The sequence below is a fragment of the Primulina tabacum genome, chromosome 18 (genome assembly GCF_025594145.1).
Source record: "Primulina tabacum isolate GXHZ01 chromosome 18, ASM2559414v2, whole genome shotgun sequence".
NCBI classification, from domain to species: Eukaryota; Viridiplantae; Streptophyta; class Magnoliopsida; order Lamiales; family Gesneriaceae; genus Primulina; species Primulina tabacum.
In genome coordinates this window covers 29,291,910-29,304,661 of record NC_134567.1, presented here as the reverse complement: position 1 = coordinate 29,304,661, position 12,752 = coordinate 29,291,910, and the positions used below count along the sequence as shown (strand labels likewise).

General features: G+C 35.5%; 3 protein-coding genes across 7 annotated transcripts; all 3 read right to left on the bottom strand.

The window, feature by feature from the left end:
- Positions 1 to 1,192: 1,192 nt before the first annotated feature.
- LOC142532966 (protein REVEILLE 6-like) lies at positions 1,193 to 5,892 on the bottom strand. 5 transcript variants are annotated; one of them, XM_075639536.1, is made up of 9 exons: positions 5,465 to 5,882; positions 4,813 to 4,870; positions 3,849 to 3,972; positions 3,610 to 3,762; positions 3,432 to 3,515; positions 2,879 to 2,988; positions 2,273 to 2,332; positions 1,774 to 1,873; positions 1,193 to 1,678 (listed from the first exon to the last, which is right to left on the bottom strand). In XM_075639536.1, the coding sequence occupies exons 1-8, from the start codon at positions 5,638 to 5,640 to the stop codon at positions 1,778 to 1,780; spliced, it is 861 nt and encodes a 286-aa protein (XP_075495651.1). In that variant the 5' UTR covers positions 5,641 to 5,882; the 3' UTR covers positions 1,193 to 1,678; positions 1,774 to 1,777. The 5 variants fall into 5 exon arrangements, with proteins under 5 accessions (XP_075495651.1, XP_075495650.1, XP_075495649.1 ...); XM_075639535.1 differs by having other exon boundaries at positions 1,193 to 1,681; positions 3,610 to 3,765; positions 5,465 to 5,880; XM_075639534.1 differs by having other exon boundaries at positions 1,760 to 1,873; positions 3,610 to 3,765; positions 5,465 to 5,879.
- Positions 5,893 to 6,430: 538 nt separating this feature from the next.
- LOC142532968 (uncharacterized protein PAM68-like) lies at positions 6,431 to 8,496 on the bottom strand. The gene is given in 2 exon segments (XM_075639538.1): positions 6,431 to 6,835; positions 6,838 to 8,496. Coding segments are annotated over 2 exon segments (573 nt in total). The 5' UTR covers positions 7,202 to 8,496; the 3' UTR covers positions 6,431 to 6,626.
- Positions 8,497 to 9,200: 704 nt separating this feature from the next.
- On the bottom strand, positions 9,201 to 12,464 carry LOC142532965 (DUF21 domain-containing protein At5g52790-like). The gene is made up of 8 exons (XM_075639532.1): positions 12,175 to 12,464; positions 11,902 to 11,978; positions 11,723 to 11,809; positions 11,184 to 11,384; positions 10,304 to 10,443; positions 10,139 to 10,226; positions 9,356 to 9,817; positions 9,201 to 9,251 (listed from the first exon to the last, which is right to left on the bottom strand). Exons 1-8 carry the CDS (start codon positions 12,353 to 12,355, stop codon positions 9,201 to 9,203), a joined length of 1,287 nt encoding a protein of 428 aa, XP_075495647.1. The 5' UTR covers positions 12,356 to 12,464.
- Positions 12,465 to 12,752: the final 288 nt, after the last annotated feature.

Below are 12,752 nucleotides of genomic sequence, written 5' to 3'. Positions count from 1 at the left end.
AGGACAAATATATTTTAAGGAAACTATACTTGTTACTGACTTCAGTTTATATAAATATATTTATTTCGTTTAATACTTTGTACTTACTAGATTGCTACTGTTCATATTGTCGTTTTTAGCAATTTGGCCAACAGTTCTTATATATGCATGTTATTCTATAGCCTTTTGACAACAACTTGAGTGTTATCGATCGATAAACAACGAAAAACGATCCCATGATCCCCATTCCAGATCGCATTTTCGCGGATACGGTATCCAACACGACTGTTCTCAAATCCTCCACATCACTAGTACCAACAATGCTTTCCCCATTAATCCCAGGCCATTTATCATCACAATACATCACTTGGTTTTCTGGCTACTCCATGTTCGCCTCGATAGCCCCTCTTAACGGATAACAGCCTCTTATCCGTGAAACTCGGGGATTGATCAGCAATCTTGAACTTGATGATTCAGTGCTGTTTTTTCTGCGTTTCCCGAATACAAGAACAGAGATGAGTATTGAAAGCAGTATTACTACAACGCTGATTACGATAGCAACCCATAATTTCATTCCAAAGACTGATATTGGTTCCGAGAGCTGGTGGCAAATTCGGGATACAATGAATGGCAAATTGGATCAAGAGAGCCAAGCCCCAAAAATAATATTTAATTAAAAAGGTTTTAAAATTCATAAATTATGATGTTTATGTAAGTATGATGTATAAAAAAAGCCTGAATTGAAATTTTCTTTTTTAATATGTAGCACAAGTAGATGCATGGAAAAACAAACGGATCGATGGTCTCACGAATCTTTATTTGTGAGACGGATCAACCCTACCAATATTTACAATAAAAGTATTCCTCTTAACATAAAAAATAATAATTTTTCATGGATGACCCAAACAAGAGATCCGTCTCACAAAATACGACTTATAAGACCGTCTCACACAAATTTTTGTCACGGATCAAATATTATCCAACTATCGAACAAGAAGCAAAGGTATATCACACAAGGTGTTGTACATTTCATGCAAAGTAACTAGAAATACATTTTATTGCATAAAATCTAGAAAACAGGACCGACCAAAAATTGCATTACATTCCACATTTTATTACTTGCTTTCCCGCAACACAATCCTTCTCATGGTTTTGATACTGAATTATACAGTGCCACATCTTCTTCCAACCTTACAACACAATATGAAACTCGGTACACTTTTGCCTAGTTTACTCAGTGCTTGGGGTGCACACCATTTCGAGCTTAAAATATTTTGTTGGACAGTTCATGGACCATTCTCGTTGGCCGCTACATTCAATTATCTACTAATTATTAATCTATAACTGTTTAAAATTAAAACAAATTACAGGCCCGACTCTTGCTATCATAAAACTCGATAATCAAGTCTGAATCAAATGAACAGGGCTCGAATCTTTAACACAGTTGAGCCGGGTATGAGCTCAAATAGTTTGTTCATAACACTATCAGTGTTCAAATCGATTTCATTTGTTTGCACCCCAAGTCCAACCTAAGAAATAAGCTAACACTAGTCCTCCTTCACCTTTTATTGTACAGTTACTATGTACAACACGCGAGGACATGAGAACTGCCTAACCAAAAGAAAATATGCTCACAAACACTGGATTTTGCCTTACTTTATACAATCCAATACCCGTAGCGCCAAGCCAAGGTCCTGACCTGCTAAAATGAGCACGTTTTGGTTTTTAATTAAAAATCATAAGCATCATTCCCCCAATATCATAATTTCAAAAAACGAACCGCCAAAGGAGTACCACATTATGTCGAATCGTCAAATTGATCAGTACGGATATATTTTATTGCATCGTAGGCACTGTCCCTTTTGTCGATCTCGTGGGTTGAAAGTAATCGTCTCTGCAAGAATATATCACAATGGTTACATTCCATGTAATTAGAAACAGAGATGGATCGAGCGTGCCATAGCACCAGGGCCAATGGAGCAGAAAACGGGATAAGTGCAACCCCATTCCCTACTTCTGGTGAAAATTTACTCAAATTTTACAGTTAACTCTCTGATACACGGGCTTTGCTCCATCAATTTTTTTCTATTTTTTTGTGTCTCACAAAAAAGTTTCTTATTATATAACTCTTCCCCCCACTGCCATTCCATATTCACGAGTCCATCGTTGCATTATATGTTAATAATATGGCAGTAAAAAGTCGTAGGAAACTTCATTAGAAGTAATTGCTCAACAACAGAAGATTAGAGAAAGGAGACTTAATACGGTGATTCTCGGACTACATAGTTCTTACATGATCCTCAAAATCAGGACTGGATAAATTGATGGAGAGATTTCTCATCAACAATAAAACCTGTTAACGAGTCCGGGAAAAAAAGAAACAAATCAGTAAAAATTATAGCATATGTCAAGGGTATATAGAGTTAATAAAGATCATCAAATTATACTGGTAAGGGAAATAACACTATTTCTGACATCTCAGACCGCAGTAAGGACCAGAATATAATTTCCTTTTGCAGCTTGTTTTACAAGCTTTAAAAGAGTAGGGGTTATTTTGAAATATAACATCTGAGTAAAGATATTATGTTTAAACTTCATTAAAAGATTTTTTTTTTGGGCATAAATTAGGCATGTTACAAGAGAAACAAACCAAACAGAGTAAAAAGAGTAGCTTTGAAGTCAGAATGTACGTTCCAACTGTAACAAACAGAACAAAAAAAATTTGAGCATCAGTACAAGATCAGACATCATATCTTCATTCCTTTCCAACAGTTTAGTCCTAAGGATTTAGATGATGCGTCCATAGATTTTGCTTCACACCAAAAATTAATGGTTTCAAGTTTCTACCACATAATGATGAAGCAACGAGATGCACAAATGTCATGCTTGAAAATCATACAGTTTCGATGTCAATTTGATCCATCTTCTTCAATTTCTGTAAATGTCCGGTCACATTTGGGTCAAAGATACTGCCTATGAAGTTATACACTTGAGCAAAATCAGGAAGAACTGCAATAAAAACCGAAAACAATCGATGCATTAATAACAGTAATAACCAGAAAGCAGCCAGCAAAATAAGCAATTAATGAAGATTACATCCATTAGAGATGGAATCAGAAAAGTGAAAAACATCAAGAAGTTTTCATGTTTGTACACGAAAAAATAGCTATTAAGCAGATGCGTGCATAGAAAGGAACCGGACAAGACAGTTTGGAGCCAGGTAAAAAAAACTCATTTGAAAATATATTTGAGAGTGTCGGCACTTCAAACCATATAAATTTTCACTATTGTGTAACACTTAATGTGACGATAATCAAATACCACCTAATTGTTTACGAATTGGCACAAGATACACGTGATTAAGCATAAGCACTCAACCATTACAGCTCAAGGAGCACAATGCCTCGACAACTTTATTCTTAAAAACTTAAATTATCAGTGGAATATCTTACCTGTTGGCTTAGCCCTTGGACTGCTGTCACTTCCACAGCAACAGTAAATACCAGGCAGTGACTGTCCACCAGATCTGACATCACCTGCAACAACATAAATTCATATTCAGAGATGTAATGCAAAAGTCTTCGAATCATGGAATAGGGTATCTTTATTTGTACATAAGATTAAGAACACCTTTTTTTACAGAATTGTCAAGCAAGCAAGGTAGGGAGGCAGCCATATCAGAATGCCTAAGCGAAGCTGAAGAATCTGGCCTACTTACAGATCCAGTATCAGGCACAAGAGAGGATGCTTGGGGAGATGACATAGGTCGCAAAACACCCCCCACTGCTGAGCTTACAATACATGGCAGAGTTTTATACTAATTTCAAACCCACTCCCAACAGGATTAGAGAAAATCAATCCGCTCTTACAAATTTTTGAAGCTTTCTGTGGATAAGGATGAACAGCTTTCCTTTTTGGCCGAGGTGGAGGTAGATGTTCCTTGATCCCACTCTTTTGAACTTTCATAAAATACTTCTGTGCATGACTGCGAATCTACAAAAATATGATTCATTTTATATCACGTCACTCAAAAAAAAAAAATCTTCACACAGAAATTGGAAAGTGGAAAGATGTCAAAAAACCAATATCAACAGAAATGTTATTTTCTTGTTACCAGAAAGTAAACTCCAAAACAATTGTTTCAATTATGTAATTGAAGTTCACGTGGTAAATCCAATAAGTACAAACACAGGAAATGTATCTGGCAGAGCCAGGAAAATTATAATCCAGTTGATATGGCCGGAAAAGCTCCGTTGACAGCATCTCTCTCTGCCTGCTTATCAGGAGTCACTAACAAATCTAGGTGTATCCCAGTAATTTTGATAGAGGTCCTAGTCTAAGGCATATTTCTCTAAAGCTTCCAACAATAAAACAGTACCTGAAGGTTCACAAGCAGCTGGATATTTATTCCAGAAAGGCTTATTTGACCTAATCGTACCACGTAATATTTTAAAAAGTGTTCTGAATGAGTTATTTAAGCTCCAGTCCCTCGGTGAGTCAACGTTCCTCTGATGCTGAGTCTAAAATTCTGTATCCCATGAAAAATATAATGAAACTCCTTATATACAAACTTTATACATGTCAAAAACACATATTCAAAAAGAATTCCCAGTTCAGAAACCAGGTTATGATTAAGTAGATTGAATTCAGCTGGTCTTTCTGAAGTGCTCGCCCTCAGAACCTATCCTTTGAAAGAAAATGTGCCCGTAGAATATGTACATGTCATGCTTAGGAGTTGGGGAGTTAATTCAACAAGAAATAAAAGTAACAGTCATTCAAACAGGCGAGACAGGGTAATTACTAATTAAATAATTGTACGAATTTAGAAGTTACCTGAATGACACTCTTTGATCCAATGAATGCTTCAATCTTCTTCCAATCACGATCAAAGCTGTGTTTATGATAAGGGCTCAAATATTTTGTAAATCGAACCAATAGCAAATAAAGGAACAATACAGAGCAAGAATGTAAAATTATGGTTTGGACGTTTGGTTCATCAAAGAGTAAGCCGACATCTTGCTGCAGGATTAGCAGATCAGCAGCCACACAACAATTTTGAACGCAGTTGAAAACAATGTATTACCCTCTCCACTCACTCGCACCCTTGAAGGTCACCGTAATCATATATTAAGTAAACCTTGAGTATAGCAATACCCTCGATCAAAACATATGAAATCATGCGTCTCAAGAAGACAAATAAACAGCCAAAATACAGATAATCGCTCCTTCTACTACCTGATCAAAGCACAGTTACAAAGGTCGGAAGACAAAAAACAGAAAGCAAAGAGAATTTGGCCATACAGTACTTGCCTAATGAAAGTACTCACATATAAAACTTAATTCATGAAATCTAAAGAAAATCTAACCAACTTAAAATTCCTTGGCACAGTCTCGGTCAAATTCACCCGAACCAAACTCTAATCCACGTAAATCGGTAAAACAAAACACGAATCAATAAATGCCAAATCCAAAATTTCTTGCTCACAGCTGAATGGCTTCCATAAACTTGTCGTGCTCGGGTTCGGTCCAGCTCTCTCGTGACTTGGAAATCGTGTACTGTTTTCGGACCTTCCTGTTCGAGTCGTCCTGAGACAACGTCGTACTGGAGGCCGCAACCGCATCCGTAGGAGATGATAACGAGCCGAGGTTCGGCAAAGCCATGCCTGTATGAGCTTCCAGTTTGGTTTCGGTTTTCTGCTTGGTTGCTAAGCTGAGCAGGCACCCTTTATTCTCAGTAAAGCCCACTTTTCCACTAAAAGCAAATATTAACCGGCTGGACCGATTCTTCTGATTTCTATAAAAATAAAAGTAATAGCCAGTGAGGGTTTCTGCTAAGGTTGCCGGTTAGCTTCAACTTATGAAATGAAGATGGGTTTGGGGTCAGCTTTGGCCCAATTTTGGATCTATCCTGTTTCACTTTACACCGCCTCGTTTTTGGGCATTACCTCTCATGGATGAATGATCAAGATTTATCTATGTATATATAGGACTCAATTTTTTTTTGAAATTGTACGTATGACAAGATCTTACCCGTTGAAATGAAGTAAAAGTAGTGCCCACATAAGTAGAATCTCATTTACCTCGTTTTTGTTGGACCGTACTAAAATTAAATAATTTTTAAATTTTAATCATCATACCATAGAATCATTTAAAAATTAATAAATTATTTTTTAATTTTATATTATTAATATTTAAAAACAAAAAAAATATTATCTCAAATTAAAATATGTTAATATATAAAATTATAAATATATATATTTATTTTAAACACATAAAATAAATTTATTTAAATATAAATATATATATATATATATATATTGGAGGACCGAATTATTCAATCGTGTGTATATATATATATATATATAATATTTATATATATTGGAGGACCGAATGATTCAATCGTACGGCAATAGCTTGAGCATAATATGTCAATGTCATCACTCTTCCTGGAACGCTGGTGTAAGACGTGAACTCGAATCCATATTAGAACAAAACCCAAGATTGACATTAAATTCTTACAGATTCTAGCAACGTTCCAATAATCAAATGTGAGATTTTATATTAATTCAACTCTGATTCGAAAATCGAAACCCAAAAATGATAGGTCCATGAAATTGAGATGTAAATCAAGCACTCGAAATGGAAAGTCATGTTTCGCCACTCTCATCTTCTTCCTTCCACACTTCAGTCCAATTTTTCTCCAACTGTTCAAGCCCCAAGATCGAGCCTTCTTCATCTGGATCCAGACTCGTTGAGAGACTGCCAAAAGCTATCCCAAGTGCTGAAGCTCCAAAGGTGATCAAAGTCGTCAAATATGGCAGCCAAATCGGTACATCCCACAGTTTTTGTTCTTTATTATGCTAAAAGCTTGCAGCGAAGCGAAACCCGTTAACAATGGCACGCCTACGTACGACAAGATTCTTGAAATCATTCTCTTCCACACAATTTCAGGTATTTTATCATCAGCTTCTTCGTAGTCTCTGCTGCTTCTTCCAGTTGTTTTACCTTTTCTTGCAGGGATTTCTTTATTCTTGGGCTGTCTTTTGTATGGGTCTGACTTTCCGGTGAACCCCTTTGCTTCGCCGTGCACCCTCCATGTTCTTGGTTGTGGGAATGGCAACCCACGGCGGTTATGATGGAGATTTGGGTTGCTTTGCGACCATGGAAATGGTTTTGTTGTGTGTGGGAGTGTGATTTGTTGGAGAATGGTGAGAGTTTTCATGGCTTTTCTTCCAGTTTGTTGTATGTCAATATTTTCGAAAGAAATGTGTGCGCGCACAATTTGTCATTATTGATGCGTTGAAATCTTATCCAGACAGATGAATGGTTCTGTTTTATGCTAAAAAAATTCTCACTATGAGTTGATTGGAATATTGCTAAAGGATATTTATTGCCCCACAATTGTAGTCTTTATACAATAAAATAAAAGAAGATAAAATACATTTGCCTACCGAGTCAAACCAGACATCTCCAACTTTTGGGAAACCAAATTCTATGCCACTGGGTGCTGTTTACTGTCTGTTTATGCAAAGATTGGATCTTTATGATATTGCAACCAGAGGGATCATCTAGCAGCACAAAATAGTCAATCTCTCACCTTCGCATGAATATTTTTTTTTAACTTCATGCTCATTTTAGTGTGTTGAAACTTTTCTATGTATCTATCTGTGTCAAAGTGCTGTATATATTACCTATTAGTCTAGCACAGCGGTGATTCTTGTTGTGTACAAAGTCAAAAGCAGCAGGTAGTGTTGATACAGATTTGTGGCTATAGAATGTTTTGTTAAGTTAAATAAGTACCACAAAGTTACAACCAAGATTTTTGCTTTTAAATTGTCGGCTTCAAAATATCACAGGAAATAATCCTGACAATTGACAAAGCTTGATGTCAATAGCTAGCGTAATCTTCCTAACATCTGGGGAATTATCAACTGCCCGGCTTTCTCAGCTTCTCATATGATTTCCTCGAAACCTGATTTAAACAACAGAATGGGATGCAATTACTCTTAATGAAGTTTTGTCATCCTTAGCATACATTAATTAAGAAACTATGTAAAGTTAACATACCTAGATTTGCGGTTAAGCTGGTAAGAATGCATATGTATTTTGCACTTTAGATACTTAGGAATTATGTTGGAAATCACATCACATAATCAACTTACGTAATTGGCTTTACATTATACTCAATTTGATGTAATTTTCTTGTGATTTAGTGTTAGGATAATAGACTTTCTACTGTATATATTTATCCCCCAAAACTTAACCTATTTTAAGGGTGATGATTGTATTTTAAATTAAAAGAGAGTCAATTATGTTTTTCCGTTTGACCATTGTGTCAAGGATATACGTGTTCATGACATGAAGATAATCTCTGTAGTGCATTCTCTATTTACAAAATTTTTATTATTTTATATTTGACTTACTAGAATTCATATAAAGATTTGGTCAAGTTTGATTGAAGTATTTCTACTTTCAATTGAAAGCTTCCATTTCTGGATACCACTCTTCCTCTAAATATATTTTATCTGACCTGATAGGTGGATGGTGATCCGCATCGAGGGCGAGCCATCCCATTTGTAGAATTTGCCACTGAGTTTCCTGATGATGGAGAAAGACTTGGTCTAGTATCAGGTGATTGAATATACGGAGAGAGTGGTGAACGTGTTGTGGCTGTTTGATGATACCAGAGTGGCGAACGTGTGGTAGCCGTTTGATTATATGAAAGTGGTGTCTGATGGCTAGAAGAATAGGGAGATCCAGTTGGGCTTCGCCAATTCAGGTGAGAAGATGATGCCATTCCCGGAAACTTGGGTCCAAATTTAACTGGAGTTAATATATTCATCTCTATCCTGTGGTACACATGAAGAGGGAATTCTTAACCAAGTCTAATGATTTTATGTATATAATATTGATATTTTAAACATCAAAGTGTATCATTATTAAAGTGATGCGTATTTTAGGGAGTGAAACAAACACATGAAGAGATTAAATACTTGTATGATAAAAATTTTATGTGTTCATTAGTAAATGGTTCAGTCTTTTAAAAATGAAGAAAAAACTAAAGTAGATAAAAATCAAAATAATAGAGGAGTATTTTAGGAAACAGAAAAAAAGCCATGGCAAATAAATTATAAGTGGTTATTCTAAAGGATACTTCATAGGTACATGGTATTGATTAATCGTGCTACATTTGATCAAAGAGGATAGAGGTTGAGTCTAACTTACTTGTGGTGAATGTCAACATATTCATCTTTTTCGTCAAATATTGGCCCCTTAAAGCATACAAGCACATAGAAATAGGAGTTTTAGATATGATTGAGGCAAAAAAAATAAAGCATCTACTTGGAAAATTTAATTGAATGTGATTTTAGTTTACCTGTAGTAGTTCTTCCAGAACATCTTCCATCGTAATTATGCCAAGAACTTCTTCATCTGTACTAGGGGAAGAACTTAAGCTTTCAACACTAATTATTGTGACTAAGTAGGAGTTGACGTTCGGTTTCAACTCGTTAGATTTGGGGGGAATACTTTCTGCGACATCCTTGAGATGACTGGCATTCTTTACAACAACACCCATATGGCTCTGCCCTTTCTGAAACTGGCTCAATATGTCATACAATGGTAGACTTTCATTGAATCTGTCATATGCCAAAAAACCAGAGGAGTTGGTTACATATTGATATGATATGGTGAAAATCTCGAAGTCTGTTTTGTAGGTAAAAGATTGATGGAGGGAAGAAACATAAAACGTTGGAATGATGTACCTAGGTATTCTCCTTATGGTAAGATTTCGGATGGGGAAATCAACTTCTTGGCGACATTTGATCAAATTCTTGACCTATTGTCATTTCAAGAACAGAAAAACCAACTTTAAGTTCTAACGAATCAATATTTTCTTTCACGGTGGTCAGGAAAAAGAATATAAAGAACTTGCCCACCATTTTCAAGTGAAAGGCTAATAAGAGTTTGTTAATCAACTTACCGTTTGCCTATTGGATGTTAATTACGATTTGTTTTTACTTAGAGGTATATACTAAAGTATAAAATTATTGATGGGCCATTTTCCACAAGTTTGAACTTTTGGAAAGTGTTTTTCTAAGGTAATGACCATATTTTTTTCGGTTTAACTTGAGAGTTAAGATTGCTTGGTTTTGCTTACCAGAAGGAGGCCAACAATGTTTGTTGGAGAACCCGAGTATATTGGTATACGACTGTGGCCACTGCTTATGATCAGATCCATAGTATCACTGAGGACACAAATATTTGTGAAAATACAAGAATGTAAACTTTGAATGGAGAAAAGGGTAGAGAGCTTGCTGCGTACTTGTCGAATTTAGCATTAAGATCAAGTGAAAAAACTTTAGACAAAGGTGTCATTGCATCTCTAGCAGTTTTCTCAGTCAAGTCCAAAGCTCCGGAAATTATAGTTGTTTCATCATGGGTCAATTCTCCACCTTTTCCAGCCTGACATAACCGATGCATTACATCTAAAAATGGCTATAGAAACTAATATTTGGAAAATTTTCTGTGGGAGTTTATACATAACTTAACCATGTTGGGGAAAGATGGCCCCAACAACCCATATTTGGTCATGCCTATGGATGTAAACAAATTGAATCAAACGAGTATCAAGAAAAATTACAAAACTCAGAATTCGAGCTTTGATAAAGTATATTCGAATTCGATTCGAAGCTGAAAATTTCAAAATTTTTGCGATCAATTTGAACTATTCTTCGAAATCAAAGGTTCAAAAAGGTGAAATATATTTATGTATAATATAATTATATTATATCAAAAAAATTATTAAAGCTCACAATATGCTCATGAATTATGGGACAAAATATTTTAGGCTCAAGTTCGGTTGGAAATAAAAGTTCAAAAATGTTCAACTCGGCTCGAATTCGATAATTTCAAATATCAATGGAATTTATTTTTCGAGCTGGCTTGATTTGTTTCCACCGTTAGTTATGTCACCTCTTGTGAAATAAGTCAATACCCGATCACTTATTTTTAGTAGTCTGATCAAGTTTTGATAAGGGGTTTTGTTGGCAGCAATTGTTTCTACGTGTGGCTCTATGATTGAAACATAGCATTTATACTGATGCGTAGTTTAAAATACGTTCTTAGGAGGAAGTAGTCAACTTGACGTCTATAAAAATTATCATTTCCTATATACTGTTAGAATCAATAAATACAAACCTAACCTCATTTCCGTGCATGTCAACCAAGGTTTTCAACTCAGCACGCCTCAATAAAGCAGAATGGCTCTTCCCAAGCAGCAAATCCAGAAGCTTGCTAATGGGGTACGAGAAAGGGAAAACTATTAACACCAGCAATCTTACTAGTACTGATAATCTTGCTCCAATACTCAGACCATACCGAGAGCACACGGATTGAGGTATAATCTGCGTGAAAAAAGAAGGATGAGAGGATGACGTACAATCTATTCCATATGTTTCAGGATAACTAAATCGACTTAATCATGCTCCCATGTTTTTCTTAAAAGGAAATTCTCCTTGCTTAGAGAAATTTGTTCCAATCTTAGAGTATGGATATGAGAACGGACACAGGGATACAACAGTACCCCTTCTGGATATGCATGAGATTATGTCCGAATACGAAATATTGCAGAATATTTAAAACATGCATTATGATTTGCATGAAGGAGTTGGAATACAAGTTTCGTAATGTATCCCGGGTTATATTATTTTTTTAAATAAAACAGAAGAAAAAATTAATGTACCTCTCCGAATGCGAGTATGAAGGTAACTGAAATCAGTATGGCTCCCCAGTCTGCAGGAAGAAGAGCATCAAGGAAAATTGGAAGGGCCTTTAATTATATCGCACGAGAAAAAAATATATTGTTAAAATAATGGTTTAAAGATTTAATTCAAAGTTATGTTTTATGTGTCATGCAGTTACCTCCATTGCTAGGGAATTGTATATAAGCAGTGTGCAAAGTAGCAAGTGCTGATTCTTTACAATTGGGTAGATCTTTTCTGCAAGAGATGTTGAAACCAAATAACGTGTCAGTGCACATGGATTGATTCAACTTGAAAATCTTTGTGCACTCGTCCTGATTGTGATCAAACAACCATACGGTTCGCGATACGCTGAACCAACAAGACAAATGGCATGACAACTACAGATATGTCAAATTTAATTACAATTCTTGACGTTTAAAAGGGTACTCACCGGCATTCTTTCTGTCCTCCGGCCGACCAGCCTTGATGAGGACTTCGAGATCAACGAGGCTGAGAGACATGAGTCCTAGAGTTAGCCCAGACATGAGGCCGGCAAAACAAACTAGATTTACGCTTATCACCAAATATACCCAAAACATAGTTTCACAACATGGGACATCGTTTGCTGCCATTTTTCAATGATTCTTGGCCAATACAAGAATTTACCAGTGGATATTCAAATGTTTGATTTTCTGAGAAATTTTAAGGTGGTCGGATGCGCGCTTTTTTCTTTTGGCTAGGGACAAATGCAAGGTTTATGTTCTAATGGGATTGTTTTAATATATAGAAGAAAAGTAGGTCCAAATCTAGTATTTCAAATGATGATTCAATCTATTATTTTGCATATCTAAAGATACTATTAAGATTGGGAGTTAATAGATTAATTAATTTCAGTATCATAGTCTATTAGTTTTTAAAATTCTTAAAATATCTCTACTCTATAAATTCACAAAATATATACACGTTAAAATATGAAAGATCAATTTTCTAAAAAATTATTTATGAATAAGATTGATTGTTCTCTTAGAA

Bases quoted from the DNA above. Each gene is read 5' to 3' on its own strand.
- LOC142532966 (XM_075639535.1), bottom strand. From the start codon at position 5,640: ATGGCTTTGCCGAACCTCGGCTCGTTATCATCTCCTACGGATGCGGTT. The intron at 2,989-3,431 runs GTAAGATATTCC...TTTTTATTGCAG, and splicing joins TCCAAGGGCTAAGCCAACAG to TTCTTCCTGATTTTGCTCAA. The intron at 1,874-2,272 runs GTAAGAACTATG...ATATTCTTGCAG, and splicing joins GTCCTGATTTTGAGGATCAT to AGACGATTACTTTCAACCCA.
- LOC142532965 (XM_075639532.1), bottom strand. From the start codon at position 12,355: ATGGCAGCAAACGATGTCCCATGTTGTGAAACTATGTTTTGGGTATAT. The intron at 11,385-11,722 runs GTACATTAATTT...TTTTTCACGCAG, and splicing joins TCATACTCGCATTCGGAGAG to ATTATACCTCAATCCGTGTG. The intron at 10,227-10,303 runs GTACGCAGCAAG...TTGTGTCCTCAG, and splicing joins CTTAATGCTAAATTCGACAA to TGATACTATGGATCTGATCA.